The sequence below is a fragment of the Notolepis coatsorum genome (genome assembly GCF_963971535.1).
Source record: "Notolepis coatsorum genome assembly, contig: SCAFFOLD_193, whole genome shotgun sequence".
NCBI lineage: Eukaryota > Metazoa > Chordata > Actinopteri > Aulopiformes > Paralepididae > Notolepis > Notolepis coatsorum.
In genome coordinates, this window is record NW_028172772.1 from 6,686 (window position 1) to 29,593 (window position 22,908).

General features: G+C 45.3%; 1 protein-coding gene across 1 annotated transcript in view; it reads left to right on the forward strand.

Moving 5' to 3' along the window:
* The first annotated feature begins 1,492 nt into the window (after positions 1–1,492).
* cds2 (CDP-diacylglycerol synthase (phosphatidate cytidylyltransferase) 2) overlaps positions 1,493–22,908 on the forward strand; it is a 51,259-nt gene continuing 29,843 nt past the window's right edge. The window contains exon 1 of the mRNA XM_084338949.1: positions 1,493–1,653. Within this exon, the coding sequence (XP_084195075.1) occupies positions 1,579–1,653 (75 nt within the window). The 5' untranslated portion in view covers positions 1,493–1,578. The remainder of the gene's footprint in view (positions 1,654–22,908) is intronic.

Here is a 22,908-nt window from a genome sequence, read left to right on the forward strand (position 1 = left end):
CATAAAATTAAATAAGTTAATTCATTTATTAGTGAAATCTATTAATATTGCCCATATTAACGGGGACCCCCTGGAGGCCCCTCCAGGACCCCACTGAGAACCACTGTCCTAGACTCTGAGCATCGGTTCTCAACATATATCATGTCAAGGACCCCCAAATGAACACACAATAGGTCAAAAACACCATTTCAGGGACTGCTATCTAAGAATATATTTGTTGATTTAGTCCAGAATCACCACAACTGTCTACAATGAATGAATGAATGAATGAATGAATGAATGAATGAATGAATGAATGAAAACTTTATTTAGCAGATTGCAGAATGGGTACAATACAGTACGGCTCAATACACACAATTGTTAAGGGGATGCAGACCAGAGAAAGACTTTCGTCTTGTTTACATCAGGGTCCCCCATTTTCAATTCATAGTGACATTTATGACATACACAACATACATGACATCATGACATTTATGTCATAGTAGGGACATACATGACATACAGGTATATTATAGTACTGCGTATTATACGTGGGGAGGTAACAGAGGTAACTGATAGTAAATAATGTATTTAGTGAAATGAAACTATTACTTGTTGCTGTGGACCATCTGGGCCCTGGCCCCATAGATATCTATAGAACACTAGATAGCTTAAGGCGGAGTCACCAGCGTCACTGAACCGCCGCCATCTTGCTCCAGTCAGCCTTGAGTGAGAGTGAGTGAGCTGCACAGACAAAAATACTCATAACTCGCTGAAATATTGACTGATTTACAAACGGGTTGGTTTGCTATAAACATCAAATATGTAGTTATGATACTGCATACTTATAAAAAAGAAAAATTTTAAAGATGTTTTTTTTCCAAACCGCTTGAATCATAGCCACGTTAATAATGCTTGTAATAAAACAAACCGTTTGTAAATCCGTCAATATTTCAGCGAGTTATGAGTATTTTTGTCTGTGCAGCTCACTCACTCTCACTCAAGGCTGACTGGAGCAAGATGGCGGCGGTTCAGTGACGTCGCTCTCCATTGGCCGGCAGCGCGGGCAAGCTATCTAGTGTTCTATATATATCTATGCCTGGCCCTACCAGAGTACCCTTGTCATAGAGGGAGGAGCTAGGGACTGGGGGTCGTTACGTCAGAAGAGGGAGGAGCTAGGGACTGGGGGTCGTTACGTCAAAAGAGGGAGGAGCTAGGGACTGGGGGGTCGTTACGTCAAAAGAGGGAGGAGCTAGGGACTGGGGGGGTCGTCACGTCAGAAGAGGGAGGAGCTAGGGACTGGGGGTCGTTACGTCAGAAGAGGGAGGAGCTAGGGACTGGGGGGTCGTCACGTCAGAAGAGGGAGGAGCTAGGGACTGGGGGTCGTTACGTCAGAAGAGGGAGGGGCTAGGGACTGGGGGTCGTTACGTCAGAAGAGGGAGGAGCTAGGGACTGGGGGTCGTTACGTCAGAAGATCGACACATAGAGAGTGAATCAAACGGTTTGTTGCTGTTTTGAAGCTGGTAGCAACAAGTCACGACAAGTGATATTTCTGTTGTGTCGAGCCAGAAGCAGCACCACCCAGGACCAGGACCAGTGATGACGGAGCTACGGCACCGCGGTGGTGGACCCGGGACAGAAGACGACCTACACTACGAGCAGTCGGATGACAGGGTATAATAACAACTAACCAGGGGTTTCACTCCTGTCACTCGGAACAGATGCTGCTAGCTTAGCTCCGCCACAGCTAGCTCCTTTAACCTCATGTGTGTGCAGAGGGAGGGACATCTGATTGCATTGCCAGTCCATTTGAGCCAACGCTAGCTTATCTAGCTAACGTTAGCGAATGTTTTTGTGCCACAATGTGTAGATATTAAATCATCTCTCTCTAATGATGAGCACATGTTCATACGCGTTAGTTAGCTAAATGGTCTAAAGTCCAGCTGTGTGTCTACTCGCTGACACGGTGTAGATGAATAAAGCCTGGCCGTTCTGACTCCTGACAGCAGTGATGTTTTGATAACGAGGCCTATAATTGTCATCATCGTGCAAGAGTGAGCGATTCTGCATGTGCAGCATTTAATCCAAATGGCACGGAATGCCTCATCATACGACAGTTATTTGTTGACAGCATTTGCGAACATAAAACAAAGTTGTGCCCATGCAGTTAATAGTCTGAACCGACTATGATGAATTGAAAATGGGGGACCCTGATGTAAACAAGAAGAAAGTCTTTCTCTGGTCTGCATCCCCTTAACAATTGTATGTATTGAGCCGTACTGTACTGTACCCATTCTGCAATCTGTTAATAAAGTTTTCAATCAATTCAATCAGAAGAGAGGGGCGTGGTAATAATGGGTGTACAGGACGCGTCAACATTTTAGGCAACCAACTTGCGTTCAGCGGTTCTCTGATTGGCCACAACGCCCATGTGACCACAGCAGCGCGAGAGGCGTCTCTACAATTCGTAGCCGCATTTCTGCAGACCCCTCTCTGATTGGTTGAGCTCCATTTCTGCAGACCCCTCTCTGATTGGTTGAGCGAAGCCCCTCTCTGATTGGAAATGTACTACCAGATTCGCTTATAACGTTATTTCGCGTGACTTCGCGGTTTATTCATAACGTTATGCACATTTCACAACACAGCCAGCTGTCAGAAACTGTACATTGTTTTTGATTGATTGATTGAAAAGTTTATTAACAGATTGCAGAATGGGTACAGTACAGTACAGCTCAATACATACAATTGTTAAGAGGATGCAGACCTGAGAAAGACTTTCGTCTTGTTTCCATCAGGGTCCCCCATTTTCAATTCATCATATGACACACATGACATACAGATAGACAGTACTGCTACATCTATACATTTATGACATACCAGATTTTCAAATACAGTACTGTTTGTGATACTAAAAAAATCCAGAAGAAGAGTATATACATTTGACATAGAAACTGTGCATTGGGGGAGGTTGGGTAGGTGGGGTGGGGCTGTACATTGGAGGTGGGGGGGGGGGGGGGGGGGACACACACTGTACATTGGAATACTGACATACATTTGACATGGAAACTGTACATTGGAGGAGGTTGGGTAGGTGTTGGGTTGGGTGGGGCTGTACATTGGAATACTGACAAAGCCATGCTTGGTCTTTATTGTACAACTGGGTTAGGACATTTGTAGGGGCCAGTTTTGAATTGCAGTCTCCCGTAGGTGTTCTTTGAGAGTGTTTTTGAAGGTGGGTAGTGATTTACATTCCTTTACAGCTTTGGGTAGAGCGTTCCACATTGTTGTGGCATAATTGCGAAACGTGTTTAGTCCCTTGTTTGTGCCGAATCTGGGTTTTACATGATTTGTGGAGCTCCCTCTGGTGTTGTGATCGTGGTATTCACTGACCTTTGGGAAGTATTTTGACATGTACATGGGTACCTTGGTCGTGTAGTGTATCTTGTAGACCAGGCCCATTGCAAGTTGCTGTACTCTGTCGTCTACTCTAAGCCATCCTAGGTTGGCAAAGTGTGCAGGGGTGAGGTGGGCTCTAGGAGTCAGGCCAAGCAGTAGTCTGACTAGTTTGTTTTGAGATTATTTCGCGGCCTGCCCATTTGATGTTCCCAAATCATATTCAGAAAGTATCACAGAGACTTCTATTGACCAAGGAATTAGTTATTATTAGTAAGACACATTTCATAGCAATTGACCACCAGACTCTTTCTCTTAATTAATATAAATGTTATATTGTAACTGTCTAGTTACACATTGGCTGCAGGCTGCAATTAAAACTTTGAATCTGAGAGAGCTCTGGTCAGCGAAGCCGCGAGCGATTATTATTGGTTTTTAATGACAAACCAATTACATAATCCTATCCAACATATGTGTAAAGGCACACACAACATATTCCAGTTAACGGTATATTTTTTTAATGATTCGTTATGGCGTAATCAATACTTCCATGCGTATAAATTGCGTTCGCGACCTCCATGTTTTGGGGCTATTCATCAGAAAACTCGGATCCGGGTTTCGGCTCCCATCCGTCGGGCAACAACTGTGGGTTTTCAGCCTCTCTCTCTGGAGCTTAACAGAGTTTCGACTCCTGGCTAGAGGAGCTTGTCGCGGCTCATGCGCATGCGCGCGGCCAATCAGAGAGGGGTCTGCAGAAATGGCCTCAACCAATCAGAGAGGGGTCTGCAGAAATGCGGCTACGAATTGTAGAGACGCGCGCGAGAGAGCGGCAGTGCGGAAATAGGCTGCATTCTATTGCCATGCTCTGTGACAAACTCTAACCTTAACCAACTCCGAAAGAATGCCTAAACTTAACCCTAACCTTAACCAACTCCGAAAGAATGCCTAAACTTAACCCTAACCTTAACCAACTCCGAAAGAATGCCTAAACTTAACCCTAACCTTAACCAACTCCGAAAGAATGCCTAAACTTAACCGGCGAAAGAAATATTGCCATGCTCTAAGACAAACTCTAACCTTAACCAACTCCGAAAGAATGCCTAAACTTAACCCTAACCTTAACCAACTCCGAAAGAATGCCTAAACTTAACCCTAACCTTAACCAACTCCGAAAGAATGCCTAAACTTAACCGGCGAAAGAATGCATGTTAAAAAAAATAAAAAAAATTGAAGTGATTCGAACGTGTCACCAACGCACCGCAGGCTCCACAGCAAGGCGGCGAACGAGTTGAGCTAACCGTCGATGTTAAAAGAGGGGGGATTACGGCTGCATAATGCCGCTGCCGCGGGGGCGTTGCTAGGCGCAAGTTGGTTGCCTAAAGTAATGAAGCGTACAGGACGCCAAAATTCTTATCCTAACCCATGTTTGCATGTTTGCGATCTGATTGGCCACTGACGTTTCTGGTCATGTGACATGTGCACAAATCGTGTGACGGCAAGTTCTTTCGACGGTTAAGTTTAGGCACTCTTTCGAAGTTGGTTAAGGTTAGAGTTTGTCTTAGAGCATGGTGATAGAACACCAGCCCTGATTCCAATATCTCTCTATATGAATTGAAAATGGGGGACCCTGATGTAAACAAGACAAACGTCTTTCTCAGGTCTGCATCCCCTTAACAATTGTGTGTATTGAGCCGTACTGTATTGTACCCATTCTGCAATCTGTTAAATAAAGTTTTCATTCATTCATTCATTCAAACTCTAACCTTAACCAACTTCGCAAGTGTAACTGAGGGGTACAATTCCCTGACTGTATTGAGAGTATGGTATTATTAAACCACTACTTAGTTATGTACTTTAATTACTGGCCATACAGTACATGAATATATCTGGTGAACACCCACACAAGAATACGGCAATGACACATAAAGTTCTAGTTAGAGGGATTTATTATTATTAGAGCAGTAGGTTACAGATTGAGAATTATAATTGCGCTTGTAAGGCGAAGAACACTTAAAGTAGGTCAAGAGCGTAAGTCCATGAGAATAGTAAGATGGGTATAACTGACGCCACCTGTAGCATAGTAATTACATAAGGCACACTCGTAGTCAGCTGGAGACACTGGGGGGGTTCCCTCCGGTTGTAAGCCGGCAGGGTAGAGGAATGTTCGGGAGCAAAGTCTGGGTCAACGCGGAATAACGAGGCTCCAGATACAGGAGCCAGTGCAGTACTCCCTTGGTCCGCAGACAAAGCAACAGCTATAATCCAGTATGCCCGACAGCATGGATGAAAGCTAGCCAGCCTCTGGTCCTAGAGGCGGGCTCGAGGGTGCTCCTCACAGGGGTAGATCCCACACGACAGTGGGGTAGACGGTTCTCTGCTCCAGCAGCCACGGTACCAAAGCAATATAATCCAGCCAGAAAAGGCTCTGCATTCGCCGGTGTAGATTCTCCTGTGCACTATCCGTCACATTAAACTAGGTTGAACTTGACGTTACTTCACCAAACTATGACACTTTACTATCCTATTCGCACATGTTCTAAGTGCTCTATTTAGACGCAAGGTTGCTCACTTCACTTGGTCGTTGACTCGTGGTGAAGGCTTTACTGGTAATGAACGAACTGCTGCTGTTTACACCTGCGCCGTATTTATACGTAAGGTGAATTATCTAGTGCCAACCTCAGTTCTGTCTCGTATTACTGCGCCGACCTGGACATGTTGAGACATGCCTTGGCGTTGCCTTTGAACTTGCCATTGGGGGTATGGTCGCTGGCGCCTAGGGGTCGTTGTCCAATAGGAGAACGAATATTATGGTCTGGTTTGTACCCAGGTAAAGGGATATTCCGTGTATATATACAAAGAATATACAAGGGATATCAAACGATATACAAATATTATACAAGGGATCTCAAGCAGTAAATATATATATTCGGTTTAATCTGACCCTTTGTAACAGCCGCCTCCTAATTAGTCCGCACCTAATTAGATAAAGCAAAGACAGATTAATAGTCCTGTCAACTACTCAATGTCTGTTGTGGGGAGTAGGGCAATCTACAAAGTCAGTGGGTCATGATCGTCATCAAGGGAGTCAGGGAGCCTTGGCAACTCTATCAGCCTCGCCACGGGTCGGGTGTGGCGGTGAGGCAGGTCGGCCCTCCTGGGTATACTGGGCTGTGCTTGGCTGTGTCTCCACATCCTCCGTCTGTTCCTCTTGTTTGGTCTGTACCCTGTCTGAGGAGGGGCCGGTTCCGGCCGCGCCATCAAGAAGTCGGTTGGGGTGCTGGGTTCGAGGTCAGCTACGTCGCTTGGAGCGCAGCTGAGGGGGGTGGAGTTCGGAACTCCCTCTTCTTGGGCCCACGGTTCTCTCACAGGCCTCTCGTCTAATGTCAGTAGCCTCTCAACGGGCTGTACGAGAGAGTGGCCTGTGTCGCTCACCTTTGTGTGCAGGCAGCGTGTAGACGTGGGTTGACTGTCAAGTCCGTAGAGGGGGCCCTGGAGCGTCCACCCCAGTCGGGTCTGAACCGCGACTGGGCAACCTTTGGGTCCGATGTGGGCCGCCTCAATTGGGAGAATGAGGTCCACGTGGTCGGAGCCTATGAGCAGGGTCGGTGTGGCGCCGTCGATGAGCGGTATAGGTAGTTGACGTAGGTGCTCGTACTTCGCCATCAGCTGTGGGATGGGGTAGGTGTACTGTGACAGGCCTATGTCGTGGCTGGTGAAGACGTTGGTGATGCTATACTGCTTCTCGGGCTGGTCCACCGCTGCTATCTTGAAGGAGACATTTTCACCCTTTATGGTCTTCTGGTCTCTTCTAATGGTACGGATTGTCATTGTTCCTTTGGCACCCCGCAGACCCAGCCGGGCTGCGGCGGATGCGAGGAGGAGAGTCTTTTCAGACCCATCGTCTAGGACGGCGTAAGTGTCCAGGACCTTGTCCTCGTAGCTCAGGAGCACTCTGACCACTTTGATGAGCACTCGGGGGGGTCCCGCTATGCTTGGGGTCTATGTGGAGCACTCCTGTTGGTCGGTTGCCTTGGCTCTTCTGTAGTGGTGCCGACTGGTGGTCGTCCGAGTAGCACCGTGACTCCCAGTGTCTGCTGTAGCAGTCAGGACACCAGGGGACGGTCCTATAGATCTTCGGTAGTGGTGCCACCGCCTCGGCCTGATACATCACTGTGACGGGCCCACTTTGGTTTCCTGGCGGACGCTTGTTGATGTCGTGCAGGACCTCCAAGTGGGCGCCGTCACACTTGCTGCATTTCTTCTTTAAACGGCACTCAGCTGCCATATGGCTGCGCGCGCAGCGGAAGCAGCGGCGGTTGGCTTTGATCCACTGACTCACCTCGTCAGTGGTCAGCTTCTTGAAAGTGTCACATTGATACAGCCGATGTTCCCCTTCACAGTACTGGCATTCAATCTTCCACTCCCCCTTGGTCGGGGGGTTGCTGTGGTTCTCGTGCTGCGGCACTGACTCGGCCTGGTGCATAACAGTCACTGACCGGCGGTTATCATTAGATCTCCGAGGTCCATCTCTTGGGCTTGGTCCACTCCACACGAACGTATCCAGTCGTAGGCTGCTGACTTCTCTCGCGAGGAAGTCGGCCAGGTCTAGGAGGGATGGCTCGGGACCGTCGGGATCACGGTGGTCTCTCTGCCGCCGAAAGCGCTCTTGGCGGGCTGGAGGGAGCTTCTCTAGTATTCGTTCCACATTAGAGTTAGCATATAGTTCATGTATCCCTTTTTCCTTTTGGGACCCCAGCATCCCTACCAGGGATTGTACCTTGATAGAGAGGTCATCCAATGCTCTATTGTCTTTGGCTGGGGGGAGACGATCAATATTCCTTATTTCTTGTATCACGTAGTCCCATATGCGTCCATAACGCTGGTCGAGGGCCACTAGAGCCGCGGAGTATGGGGTGCTTGAGTTGGAATATGCCAGCGCTATATTATGCGCTCTGGGCACCTTGAGGTGCTTGAGGAGGATGGCATATTTGTACGACTCATCGGGGACGTTGGACATCATAGTCTCCAAGCACATCCGTAATTCCGTGTACTGTGCTCTGTCCTCGCGCGTAAAGTCTGGGAACGTCGGTGTGCCGAGGTACGATGCCATGGATGGCTGGCACATTGGTGAGCGTAGGGGAAGGGGCCTCCTGGGCGCGTCTCCCCGTACGTGTTGTCGTGGGTTGGTACTTGGTGGGTACCAGGGGCCGGGTACCCAGGTGCTGTTCCTCGGTGCTGACTGTACGTCAAACTCACCCGTGAGTTGGGTCGGGGGTTTGTAGTGCAGTGACTCGGGGCTGATGTCGGTGCTGTACTGGGCCTCCTGGTCCAGAGTACGTTGCTGCTGGTCGGGGCTGTACTGGGCCTCCTGGTCTAGAGTACGTTGCTGCTGGTCGGCTTGACATTCCTCCTCTTCCTCTTCCTCTGCTAGGTCCTGGAGTCTTCTAGTCAGTCTCTCGGCTACGTAGGCCGGTTCTTCCCGGTGGCTGGGTCTCGTGTGGACCGGTCGGGGAGGGGGGTCGGAGACGTAGACAGGATCCTCTTGTTGGCCGGGTCCCGGGTCGCTTCGTCGGGTAGGGGAAGGTGCCCTAGACCCTTGTCGTGATGATCTCCGGGAGCTCCGTGCGGAGCGAGGGGGTGTCGCCATGGCAATCAATTGTTCTATCATCTGCGCCTGCAGCCGGTCGCGCTCTGCTTCGCGCTGGGCATGGGCGGCGTCGCGCTCTGCATTGGCGGCGTCGCGCTGTGCTTCGCGCTGGGTATTGGCGGTGTCGCGCTGTGCATTGGCGGCGTCGCGCTGTGCATTGGCGCTGGCATGCGCGGCGTCGCGCTGTGCATTGGCGGCGGCGCGCTGTGCATCGGCGCTGGCATGGGCGGCGTCGCGCTGTGCATTGGTGGCGGCGCGCTGTGCCTCGGCGCGGCCTCTTTCAATGTTCTCTTCCGTCTGAAGGCGTCTGGTCTCCAGTCTTATGCGGTCGTCTTCACTCCTTTGTTGCGCCTGGAAGCGCTCTCGCTCGGTTGCAGCGTGTTCGCGCTCGCTCGTCTGTTGAGCCTGGAGGCGCTCTCTTTCCATGGTAGAGTGTTCGCGCTCACTAAGCGTCTGTGCTTGAAGTCGATCGCGTTCACCCTGAAGTCGATCGCGTTCGGTGGAGGCTGCCAGGGTGGCGATGAATGCCTGCGCCAGCATCTGGTCCGCCTCGCTGGGGGATGACACTGACGGAGGTGATCGGCTTCTGACAGTGCTCGTTGGATATCTGTTCTCTGGGCGCGCCTCGAGATCCATCTCCTGGGCGCGCTTCTCTTCTCTTGGTTGTGTGTCGGGTTCTGTCCCCGGAGCGCTTTCTTTATCCTGGAGCTCTCCGGGGACTCTCCCGGTGACGTTGTCTGGAGGTATAGTCTGGTCATGTCCCACCTGGTCCCCCCCGTGAGCTGAGTCAGTTTGGTCTGAATCCACTGGGGTCTCTACTGGTCGGGTCGCCTGGTCGGTAGGATTTGACATGCTTTGACTATCCGCTTTATCCGCATTTAACGTCTGTTTAAAGCTAGGTATTAGACTGACAGCGTAGTCCTCTAGATAGGGAGGTGGCTGACGTCTGCGCTGCGGGCGTTCTAGCTTGGGAGAGCCGCTTGGGGAGTGTTCACCGCTGGCCATGGTTAATATCAATATTATATTAGATATTACACTGATACCATCCGGCTCGAAGGACCAATTGTAACTGAGGGGTACAATTCCCTGACTGTATTGAATAATAATAATAATGACTTGGATTTATATAGCGCTCTTCATGACACCCAGAGCGCTTCACAGAGTCCATTATTCGTTCATACACAGTCATACCGGTGGTGGTAAGCTACAATTGCAGCCAGAGCTGCCCTGAGGCAGACTCACGGAAGCGTGGCGAATAATCAACGCCTACGGCGTTAAACCGTATTAAACCACTACTTAGTTATGTACTTTAATTACTGGCCATACAGTACATGAATATATCTGGTGAACACCCACACAAGAATACGGCAATGACACATAAAGTTCTAGTTAGAGGGATTTATTATTATTAGAGCAGCAACGGTAGGTTACAGATTGAGAATTATAATTGCGCTTGTAAGGCGAAGAACACTTAAAGTAGGTCAAGAGCGTAAGTCCATGAGAATAGTAAGATGGGTATAACTGACGCCACCTGTAGCATAGTAATTACATAAGGCACACTCGTAGTCAGCTGGAGACACTGGGGGGGTTCCCTCCGGTTGTAAGCCGGCAGGGTAGAGGAATGTTCGGGAGCAAAGTCTGGGTCAACGCGAAATAACGAGGCTCCAGATACTGGAGCCAGTGCAGTACTCCCTTGGTCCGCAGACAAAGCAACAGCTATAATCCAGTATGCCCGACAGCATGGATGAAAGCTAGCCAGCCTCTGGTCCTAGAGGCGGGCTCGAGGGTGCTCCTCACAGGGGTAGATCCCACACGACAGTGGGGTAGACGGTTCTCTGCTCCAGCAGCCACGGTACCAAAGCAATATAATCCAGCCAGAAAAGGCTCTGCATTCGCCGGTGTAGATTCTCCTGTGCACTATCCGTCACATTAAACTAGGTTGAACTTGACGTTACTTCACCAAACTATGACACTTTACTATCCTATTCGCACATGTTCTAAGTGCTCTATTTAGACGCAAGGTTGCTCACTTCACTTGGTCGTTGACTCGTGGTGAAGGCTTTACTGGTAATGAACGAACTGCTGCTGTTTACACCTGCGCCGTATTTATACGTAAGGTGAATTATCTAGTGCCAACCTCAGTTCTGTCTCGTATTACTGCGCAAACCTGGACATGTTGAGACATGCCTTGGCGTTGCCTTTGAACTTGCCATTGGGGGTATGGTCGCTGGCGCCTAGGGGTCGCTGTCCAATAGGAGAACGAATATTATGGTCTGGTTTGTACCCAGGTAAAGGGATATTCCGTGTATATATACAAAGAATATACAAGGGATATCAAACGATATACAAATATTATACAAGGGATCTCAAGCAGTAAATATATATATTCGGTTTAATCTGACCCTTTGTAACAGCAAGAGTCGCCTAAGCTTAACCAGTGATAAACTAGGCGTTAGGTCGTTTGCAGGCTGTTCGATGGGAAATGGGCAAAGACACAGCTCGTCACGCGATTCTGCGCACATGTCACATGACCAGAAACGTCAGTGGCCAATCAGATCGCAAACATGGGTTAGGATAAGATTAGACGCGTACAGGACTAATGCCTGGTCTGGGCTTCCAGGTCAAGAGAACAGGGGTATATATATAATTCCTTTGACAACAACAAAAGATAAATAGAAAATATCTGTAGATCTGTGCTTTCCTCTATGGGTCAATAGTACACTGGCTAGGCTAGCTACCTACAACAGGCCAAAACAGTCAATAATACGTCCACTCAGTTCAATAACCCCTACCCTTTTGTGACTTTTTTTTTAACATGATGAGGTAATGCGTTACTGTAAGTAGTTCAAGTTTCAAGTTCAAGTTTCTTTAATAGTTGTCATACAGAAGTACAGAATACTTTTATACAAAATGCTTCTTTCTGTTACGCTCCAGAGACTGTGCTAGACAAGAGATAAGTAAGTCTACTTGTTATCTTTGCCCAAGATGTTATGTTATATAGGGCGTCAAGACTGTTAACTCCCTTTTCAAACTGTTCCTCATCACTTTTATCATCATGAACTAACTAGCATGCACTTTAACACATTGACCGCCAGCAGCAGGGGCCGCTGATCCCCCTTCAGCGCCAGGTCTTTATTCAATGGATATAGTTTTAGACTGCGACATTTGCGAGTGCTTAAAATATATCTTATATTATAGCTATGGGTCTAAAAACGCTGTAGATTGTCAGTGACTTGCTTCCAGTCAACGTGCACAAAACAGATTGTTTTTTCATCCGTACATTTCCGTTTTATACCGTTTTGAATACGAGTATGGTTTGGGTGATTCTGAGTAATTCCAGGAAAAGACGAGAAAAAGGCATTTTAGTGTAATCCAGTCATCACGTTTTTGGCTGATTATCTAATCATCCTGAAATCAACGCTAGATTATCATTATTATATCTCCTCGTGCATACATGAAATGGCCATCGTAGCGCCCCCCCCCCCACCGCAGCCAACGGTAGACAGCACACACAGAGTCCACACAGATAGCTTTGATCGTGGTAGAAAGAAATATCACATCAACGCAAGATTTTATATAGAGTCCTTACCTGGTCTCTGATGTAATGCAAAAAAAAAGAATCCAATTATCTGATCACCATTCCAGTTATCCACAGCGATCGTGTCCCCGACATTACCGAGCGTTACACATGAACGGGCGGGCGGGGTTAGTGTTCCATGCCGTCGTTGTAAAGGCCTGCCTCGTCGGAGTATTTAAACCCCGCCCGCACGGCTCAGAAAACACACCAGACCATTTTCAATGGAGTGCAATAGCTCTGCAAGGCAGTAGAGGGCGGTGTTGACCGTCTGCCATCTCAGACAGGGTCTTTTATAATAATTGTTAGACTAGAAGTCTTTATTTGTCATGCAGTTTAACACACACACGCGAGATGGGCGACCCACAGGAACACACACACACATGCACTGAGTCGCTGATGAAATGTCTCTCTGCACTTTTCCCATCCCGTTGTCCTTCCCCCCCATGGGCAGCCGGGAGCAGATAGGGCTTCAACGTGAGCCGTGCCCCAGGGACCAATCCAAGTGCTCCTGTCCGTCTTCGTCAAGGATGCTACAGCGTTAGCGATCTGTTGTGCATGTTTTTCCATTGGGTTTATCTTATCGGGGGGAAACCCTTGCGAGCACGGGGAGAACATGCAAACTCCACACAGAGGGGCCTGGGAGCTACCCCACCTGAGTACCTGGCATCATGGAAACCTGGTCCCCAAGTGGGAATCGAACCCTGGACCTTCTTGCTGTGAGGCGACAGTGTTAACTACTACACCACCGTGCCACTACGGGTCTGAAGGGTCTGCAGAATAGATTACTCGTTTTTGGCGATATTCGCATGGCGGGCAATAATGAGTATACTCGTTCTTGGCAATTAATGTGTTAACATTATAATAATTATTTACTTAGTGCTTTTAAATGAAAGGATATTCTATATTCTTGGTACACTAGATACTATGGAGTGTGTTGCTGCCATCAATACAATTATTAGAAGCATCAAAGCGGTACATTCAAATCTACGACTTTTTTTGGGGGGGGTAAATAATCCACTTATTTGAGATACTCGATTACTTGTGACAGCTCTAGTTGTAAAATATTAACAAGTTACTTTCAAAGTAAAAATCCCATTCACATACAGTACAAGCTGATATCCCGCGTTCAACACCCAGCAACCAAACCAACAATGTTTTTATTTTATTTCCAAAGACCTCATTACTCGTGAATTGAAAATATATGTTTTTATATATGTTTATATAAAATAAATATATGTTTTCATGATCTATAAAAACGGTTGAAAATCCCCACGCCTACTTTGGACGTGTGCTCCTTTCTCCATTTTTCTATGTTGGCATGCGTTTATTTTGAGGAACATACAGTAGTAGCTAGTAGCTACTACAATGATAGCACTGTAGCGTCCCTCTGAACATTATGTTCTTAACCGATAACTTTATCACATTACTGCGACGGTGCCTTCCTGGACTGAGAAAGTGGTTGCCTCATGAAGGCAAACCGAAGTAGTTGGTGTCCAGTTGGCTGCAGTCCTCTCACTCATCACACTGGCTTCTTTGTGCGCACTATTGGATTTTCCCCATCTCCACATGTTCTCCTCGGTAGAGCCTGCTGCTTGTCAACAGGGTTGACTGTTATCTGTAGAATAATTACATCACAGCTAATGCCACCTCAGAGATGGATGGAGTGCTGGTAGCAGAATAGGCGTTAGAGGCCAATGATCATCTTTAGTGTGTTGTCGTGACGACATAGAAGTAATGGTTGTTGCTGAAGAACTGGGAAACACCTGGAAACTGTCCTTCTTAGCTCCTTCTTGTCTCCGAACACTCTTGTTTCCTTTTGTGTTTCCTTGTGTCACACTTCCCATTACCCTGCAGTCCAATATGTTGAACATCAACATATTATTTAACGTTTAATTTTCCTTAAGCCGGTACTGTGATATATCAGTATTGACAGAATTCTGAATATTGTTATATTTAGCCTATTACACCCCCCCTCTCTCCCCCATATTGCCCAGCCAAACAAATGCGACCCTACTTTCATCGTTGGGTGATCTAGCTTGAATTGGAGATCAACAAAGTGGAGACTAAGTGCTGCAGGGAACATGAAGAGGGGCTGGTGGGGAGGGAGTCTGAGGGACGAGGGGCTGGTGAGGAGTGTGTGTGTGTGTTGGTGTTAGTAAATAGAGCGCCTATTTTTAACCCGGCCGGGCATCCTGAATGTCAGGATCTGGTCTCCATAGAAACCCACAGGCCTGGAGGTTCCATCAGTGTGATGGCCTCTGCTCCCTGTGTGTGTGTGTGTGTGTGTGTGTGACGTGTCTACTGTCTCGTCTGTGTGAGAGAGAGAGTGTGTGTGTCTCGTCTGTGAGAGAGTGTGTGTGTGTGTGTGTGTGTCTCATCTGTGTGAGAGAGAGAGTGTGTGTGTCTCGTCTGTGAGAGAGTGTGTGTGTGTGTGTGTGTGTGTCTCATCTGTGTGAGAGAGAGAGTGTGTGTGTCTCGTCTGTGTGAGAGAGTGTGTGTGTGTGTCTCATCTGTGTGAGAGAGAGAGAGTGTGTGTGTCTCATCTGTGTGAGAGAGAGAGTGTGTGTGTCTCGTCTGTGTGAGAGAGTGTGTGTGTGTGTCTCATCTGTGTGAGAGAGAGAGTGTGTGTGTCTCGTCTGTGTGAGAGAGTGTGTGTGTGTCTCGTCTGTGTGAGAGAGTGTGTGTGTGTGTCTCATCTGTGAGAGAGTGTGTGTGTGTGTGTGTGTGTCTCGTCTGTGTGAGAGAGTGTGTGTGTGTGTCTCATCTGTGAGAGAGTGTGTGTGTGTGTCTCGTCTGTGTGAGAGAGTGTGTGTGTGTGTCTCGTCTGTGTGAGAAATTGTGAGGGTGACTGACTATGATCATGATAAAAAAGATTTGATCATGTTGATATTGATACATACATTGTTGATGTATGTGTGTCTCAGAGCTCTACTGGTATGGCTGTTCCAAATTGTGCTATGAAAGTAATGTAGAATACTGGTTTACTGTGTATATAGAATATTGCATTCAATTGCATCAACGCCATATGACACTAGCTGAACATACAGTAGCCATACAATACAACGACTCCCTCATTTACGGTGTCGACTTCCTAAATTAGCTTCAACAAGTAACTTTGGGAAGTAACAAAGCAATTATTGTTATTATTATTTTCTATTTTATGTTTAGGCATAGCCTTTTTGCATCATATTACACACCTACACCTTAGGCTTCATGTTTGTGATCATGTTGACCTGTATGAGAAGTAAATGTCAGCTGTTGTGCTTAACATGGCGGACCTGCTGTGACTGGTATCGCAGTCATCCAGTAGCGTGTTATAGCATGTAGGTTACGTGAGCCAACCATCTGTTGTATAAATGTGAGGTGAGGAGGTCCAAACCTAATTTGGGCATCACAGAAAGAGAGGGAGAGAGAGAGAGAGAGAGAGAGAGAGGTCAACAGACAAGAGAGAGGTGTTTACATGTTTCTGGATGGCTACGTTTGTGAAGGTATTACCTGCTCCCCATGTTATTCTATACTGGACTCATTCCTCCCATACAATATAGCCTAGACCAAATCTCGTGTCATGTATGGTCATGAGTTTAATTTAATTGTTGTTTGATGGTTTCGATTGTATTGTTGTTGATGTGATTTTTAGCTATTTGCACAGTATTCTATATTTATTTCTTATTATTCATCAATGTTAATACTTTTCTGTACTGCTTTTGCGACATAGGTTTTTCATTTGTCATGCCAATAAAGCTCATTTGAATTTAAATTCTGAGAGAGAGAGAGAAGTAATGCAGTTACAATACCCATATATGCTCTAAAACCCATACAACTGATTTAAAATGTGTACAGATAGTATCCACTTAAGCATAGTATACCAGTGATTAATATTTGAGCCAAAACTGATGGATATTCTATTTTTAATTTAGTACAGTTATTGACAATCATTGGTTACCCCGCCTGACAAATGGTCGCCCCAAATGATGAGAGTAGGGATGCCCCGATCGATCGGCCAGCGATCGGTATCGGCCGATATTCAGTATAAATATGAGATCGGTGAATTCCAATAATGCTTTATTTTCGCCGATTGTGAAAACCGATCGAAAAACATGATCCAATTCTTAGCGGAGATCTCACGCGCTCTCAGACACACGGAGCTGCAAACTGCCGCGCCTCCTCCTCCTCCTGCCCCTCCCGCACCCGTGTAAACACAGAGGAGGCTCCTCTGCTCTAGTCTATAGTGCATGGGACCGTGAGCTAACATTAGCTACCTAGCTATCGTTACTGTTTAAATAGAATGACCCAGTCAACTATTCACTTTTAGTACATGAGGCATTGTCTAACGGTATCTAGCCGTCTAGCTACTGATAGCTCCTGATATCAACAAATGCTCCAGCAATAGTCTAGTAGTGCATGTTGATACCTCCGTTAGCTCACGTTAGCTCACTGTTCAAAACGAAATGTCACATTAAACTAAATAGTTCACTGAGGCGTTGTCTTAACGTTATCTAGCCGGCTAGCAGTAGCTACAGATAGCTCCTGATATCAATGTCTTATAACATTGATTCGATGCGTATTCGAGCCCCTGGCTTCCATCGCATGAGGGCAGAGTATAGGGTCCAGCTGCAGCACCGGAGAATCCTTGCTGGAGCTGGAGGCTACGCGAGTATACACAAAGCAGAGTATACACATAGACAGTGGAGATAGCGAGCATTTTGACTTGTTGCGTGGTGGCGATGTCTCGCAGATAATACAACTACAAGTATAATTATATAATATATATATTTTATTTAAAAAGAAATATATATATACATATTTAAAAAATAATTTAATTTTTTTTATATAAAAAAAACGATCGATATCGGATCGGTATCGGCCGATATGGCTCAAGACGATCGGTGATCGGTATCGGTGGCAAAAAACGTGATCGGGGCATCCCTAGATGAGAGTAGTTAAAAGTCTATTTAAAATGTTACACAATGCAGTTCAGACAAAAGAAAACTGAACAATGTTTTTATTACAATCTTTTCAAGTGGTCAACAAAAATATTCTTCAATTCATTAAAATATCACAAAAGTAAAACATGTTAACATGCGAGGGCCCACATGTGGGCCCTCTTGAGGAAGATTTTCCCACTTGCACTTTGGCGACCTCTACCGGCTCGGGTGTGCATATATTTTAATACAATATATATATCGAATTAAAGCCCTATTTGTTGCCCGTCGATAGCGGGTTCTCGAGTTACATGCCGATATGTGAGGTGTGCGCCGAAGTACACACTGTTGTACAAATACAACACCGACTCCCGGGGCTCTAGCTCCGTCAATCATTTGGCATGGTAGGTTACAAGCTTCGTCAGGAACATTCAAATATCGCAAATGTTAAAAACATTAAACATTCAAAAAGTTAAAGTGCAATACACATTACATGCTTCAGGAACTTGAACATTTCACAAATGTCCATTTTCATGTCCTCATATCAGCATTGGTTTTGTCAATGTATGAGAGCGAGAAGGTGGGTTAAGTAGCATCACTTTTGTGATGGTAGTCACATTGGACAGGGATTAACAATTTAAGTCAATAATAAAAGGTAAACAGAGTTGTATGTATGGAATAAAAATTAAACACCAACACAGTTCTATAGATTCAATAAACAATAACCACTAGGGGTGCACCGATGTATCGGTCGGGTATCGGTATCGGCCGATAAGTGCCTTGTTGACTGCAATCGGCCTATCGGCCGATAAGCTCGAATGTGCCGATGGCAGTAGCCGATAAATTCAGTCTCATCCTGCACAACGCCGGCCGCGCCCCAGTAAGTAAGTAAGTAAGTAAGTAAGTATTTATAAAGCACCTTTCATACATGTCATGTAGCTCAAAGTGCTGTACACAATTATAGGCATATATAACGATAAAAGCAATAAAGTCATAGTGATCAGTTAAGATCAATGTTAAAAAAAAAATAATAATAATAATAATAATAGTAACGTAAAAATGAAAATAACGTAAAAACAGTCATTTGCTTACCAGTTTGGGAGAACAGGTCCGCACAAACATTTCCGCTCAGTGGCAACCGGAAGTGCACTAAACCAATGCACTTGTATGGTAGGTAGCAATGTTTAGGTCTTATAATGCTAGTGTAGTTACGTTTTTATCAGTGGTCATAGTTGGGTCCATAGTGCTTTACCAAGTCCCACGGATCCATCAGTGGCCGTGTATTGTGTGCGTATGTACCCGTTCGCTCATGTGGTCAGTGGCCAGAGTTGGGTCCACAGGACTTATCCAAGTCCCATGGACCCATCAGTGGCCGCGTCTTGTGGTAGAAAGAAAGAAAAAGAAAAACGTATAAAGAAAACAGTCTAAAGTTTGAAAGTTTGGGAGGTCCGCAAAAACACGCCTTCAGCTCAGAAGCTGAGGCGTGTCAAAAACTTTTGAAAAACTGGAGGCGTGTCTCCTATTGTACCCATTCCTTCATCTAAGAAGTTTGAAAGTTTGGGAGGTCCGCAAAACACACACACACAAGCTACTGCATCAAAGTTACTACTAAATATTCAACATTCTCTTTTGAGACTCCGCTTCAGACTCTTATCATTTGGCACTAAAAGCTAAACATTGTCACCGATATGGCTGTCCGCAACATGTCATTAATTGTGTACGTGAGGTGGTTGCTCAGTGACGACGCTAACATGAGCTAGGTTAGCTAGCATTAGCTACCGGGAGATGCAAGACTAACGTTACTGGTGAAAATGTGATTTGCGTTGGAATACTCCTTTGTCAACTTGCTGTACTTTGCTTGCAGGTCTGCAGCCATTATTGCTGGATTATGAATAGCCCCAACTTTAGCCAAGGTAACGTTATGGCTAAACCTTTAACAATAGTTAACGCTAGCTTTCGGTTAGCTGTTCAATGCTATTAATAACACAAGTCCCCGTCAACACCCTCTCTCGGGAAGATGGCATTTAAGAAAGTATCTGCTGTTAAAATGACACAAACATTCGTTTTGTGGCATTAACGTTATATAGTTAGTGTTACACATTCAATAACAAGCATATTATTTACCCGAAGATAGCAGTAAGCAAGGCATTACTCCGTTAGTCCGTTCATAGCTCAGTTCCATTCCGTTGCTCATTCCGTACCCAACTACCCATTCTGCAATCTGTTAATAAAGTTTTAAACCAGACAAATGTATAGAAAGGCTTTGTTTTATTATAACATTTGTTGCAGTAAAATCATTATGTCTCATTTGGTCATCCTGTGGCGCGCTGGTCGGCGTTCAGCTAACGTAGCTACGTTAAGTTTGTTGTGCTCTCGCAAACAGAACAATGGCGGCATGCCCGAAAGTAGAAAATGAATAAACGCTTGCCGATTGGTGGTAAGGACAGCAGGAGGTGGGTGCTAGCGGTGTGGCGTAATTGGCCGAATCGACTGTCAATCAAAATGGTTATATTGCATTGGCTGAGAGCTCTGGTTGAGAGAACAGTATCCATCTGCAGGCCGCCAGACGATACTTGAACTGATACAGGCTACTGGGAGAGGGATAGTGCTACATGGCATGGTGGAATTAATACCATAAACATATTTCTTGATGTTTCCTTTTTTTAAGTAAGTAAAGAGGCCTACAAATACAAACATACACATACAAATATACAGTAGTTTCATTAAAAAAAAAATATTACAAAAAAAAATATTAAAAAAAGAAAATATAAAAAAAAATTACAAATACTATACAAATAATACACAAATATCGGTATCGGCCGATTGTGTTACTTGAACAATCGGTATCGGTGGCCAATTTTCATATCGGTGCACCCCTAATAACCACCAACATAGTTGCATGGATGAAATCAACGCTAAACAACTACAACACAGTTGTATCAGTTCCTTTTAGGGATGGCACGATACCACTTATTCATGTCCGATACTGATATCACAGCCTTGAGTATCTGCCAATACCGATACCCATCCGATACTCTCTTAAAAAACAAAAACCTGTGTTTAACCTAGCCATCTCTAAAACATCAAAAGCTCCCCTAAAGGAATAAATACATACCACACATGACTCAGTTATGCAATAGTGCTGCTGCTTTTTATTTTGTTCAAATTATTTAGTTAATAAGACTACAGCGATTTCATGACGGCTTCCTGTCCTCACGTCTAAAACGTCTGTTTACCGGTACAATGCGTGGAGTTTCCAATCATTGGTAAACAAACATAGTGCTGAAAATATACACTTTGACTGCTGTTTTGATAGGGTTAGGGTCTTTACTCTTGGCTACATTTGAAAAAGAAACACAACATTGTACTTATTTGAGATAGCCGTGTCAGAGATAATGACGGTTTGGCAACATGAAGTGAGGCTAAGCGTCGGAAACCTACATTTTCAACAACAGAAAGGGGCTGGTCGTCCAGCACAATAAATGTGGTTATTTTCTCGGTTTTCTTCAGCTTTGCTTTGTTACTGTCTGCAGGGAGTTTCTCTCGCTTCTGAATGGTTTCCAGTAGGGCTGTCCCCGACTAAGGATTTGGATGGACGACTAGGATTGGCCAAAATTTGCCGTTAGTCGACTATTGGTCGACTTTAAAAAAAATAATAATAAAAAAAAGTATAATATTTTAAAACGTTTTCTTTTTCTTTTCTTTTTTTTTATAAATTTTTTATCATTCCATTTGGGCTGTGGGGGTGCTTAATGTCTGAAGGAGTCGACTGAAGGCTTCTTGTCCTCTGCAAAAGCATGCAATTGGTCCACTGATGGATACATCTTGATATTTGTCTAGTCTAGTGTGTTCATTAGATTGGTGAAATCCTCTTTCAGTGCCTCTGTGCCTGTTTTCGTAGGCAGTTAGCCTCTGGTATGCATGCCATTAGCGTTAGCCACGCTTCTAGGCCTCTTTTCTTTTGGAAAAAATTATATATAAAAAAAAAAAATCATATATATTTTTTTTTTTTATTATTATATTCGACTAAGAGGTTGGCCAGTCGACTACGGCTCCTTTCGACTGATTAGTCGACTAATCGATTAATAGGGTCAGCCCTAGTTTCCAGCTATGTTAGCTGCTGCGACAAAACTTTTCCTCATGGCATTCGTTGCTCATATGAACTCGGCATACTCCCTTTCCATGATTAATCTGCAAGTGTTGTGTGGTGTTGAAGTTTCCAGTGTTGCTGCCACCCCTAGAAATACTTGCGTTGCAGATATTATCGTGTTATTCCACAAGTATACATGCGAGTCCTCTGTATTTGTTTGTGCATGTCTTCATTCTGTTAGCTCCACCATACAGGTCCGTTATTATCCGCTCTTAGTCTACTCTGCCCTGCGTACCTGTGACCCCAGTACGGTGGCCTGTACTGTCGTATTAATGCACACACATTAGCATAACACCACAGGCTGTTTTGCCTTTTTTTTCCTTTGAGCTCAAAATAACTCCACAGCTGACATGATCGCGGCGCACTGCTAACAAGTTGACTTACGTTTATCTAATGCTAACGTTGTTGTCACGCTACTACTGTTCACGTGATGGCATGCTTTACGGCCTGTATCGGATCGGCCTGTGAATTTGGCCAGTATCGGACCAATACCGATACTGAGTATCGGATTGGTGCCATCTCTAGTTCCTTTTATATTATCTCATGGTAAACTGCAGGCATACAATACAATATAGCTTTGGCTCCTACAGTCAACATTCCCCAAATATATATCAAACACGAAACAAACTTTGATCAGATTATAATGGAGATGTTGCACAGTGCAATCCACTGAACATTTATTGTTGAAATATGTCACTGTTGATCATGAGCTGGATATATAACCTATGGTTTCAAGTAGGGATGCTCGATATTGGCTTTTTTACCGATACCGATATACCGATATTGTCCAACTCTTAATTTCCGATACCGATATCAACCGATACCGATATATGCAGGGTTTCCCCCCCCAAAAAATGGAATAATTTCAGGTAATTAACATTACATATCTCTTGTTGTGGAATTAACACAACATTATGCATACTTTTGACAATAAATAAAATCAGAATTTGTTCTTACTTGCATGGGTAAATAAAGGTTATAGAAATGTAAATTTTTTTTTTTTTTTGTTTTTTTGAAAACCGATACCGATATTTACCGATATCACATTTTAATGCCGATATAGGCCGATAATATCGGTAGGCCGATAATATCGGACATCCCTAGTTTCAAGGGATGTTAAACCTACTGTAGAATCAAGTAAATGTTAGTGATTCAAATCCTCATTTAGAGGTAGGGGATCCACCACAGCTTGCCCTGCTGCTCTTCTCTACACCAGCCAGAACTGGTGGAGTGTTCTCCA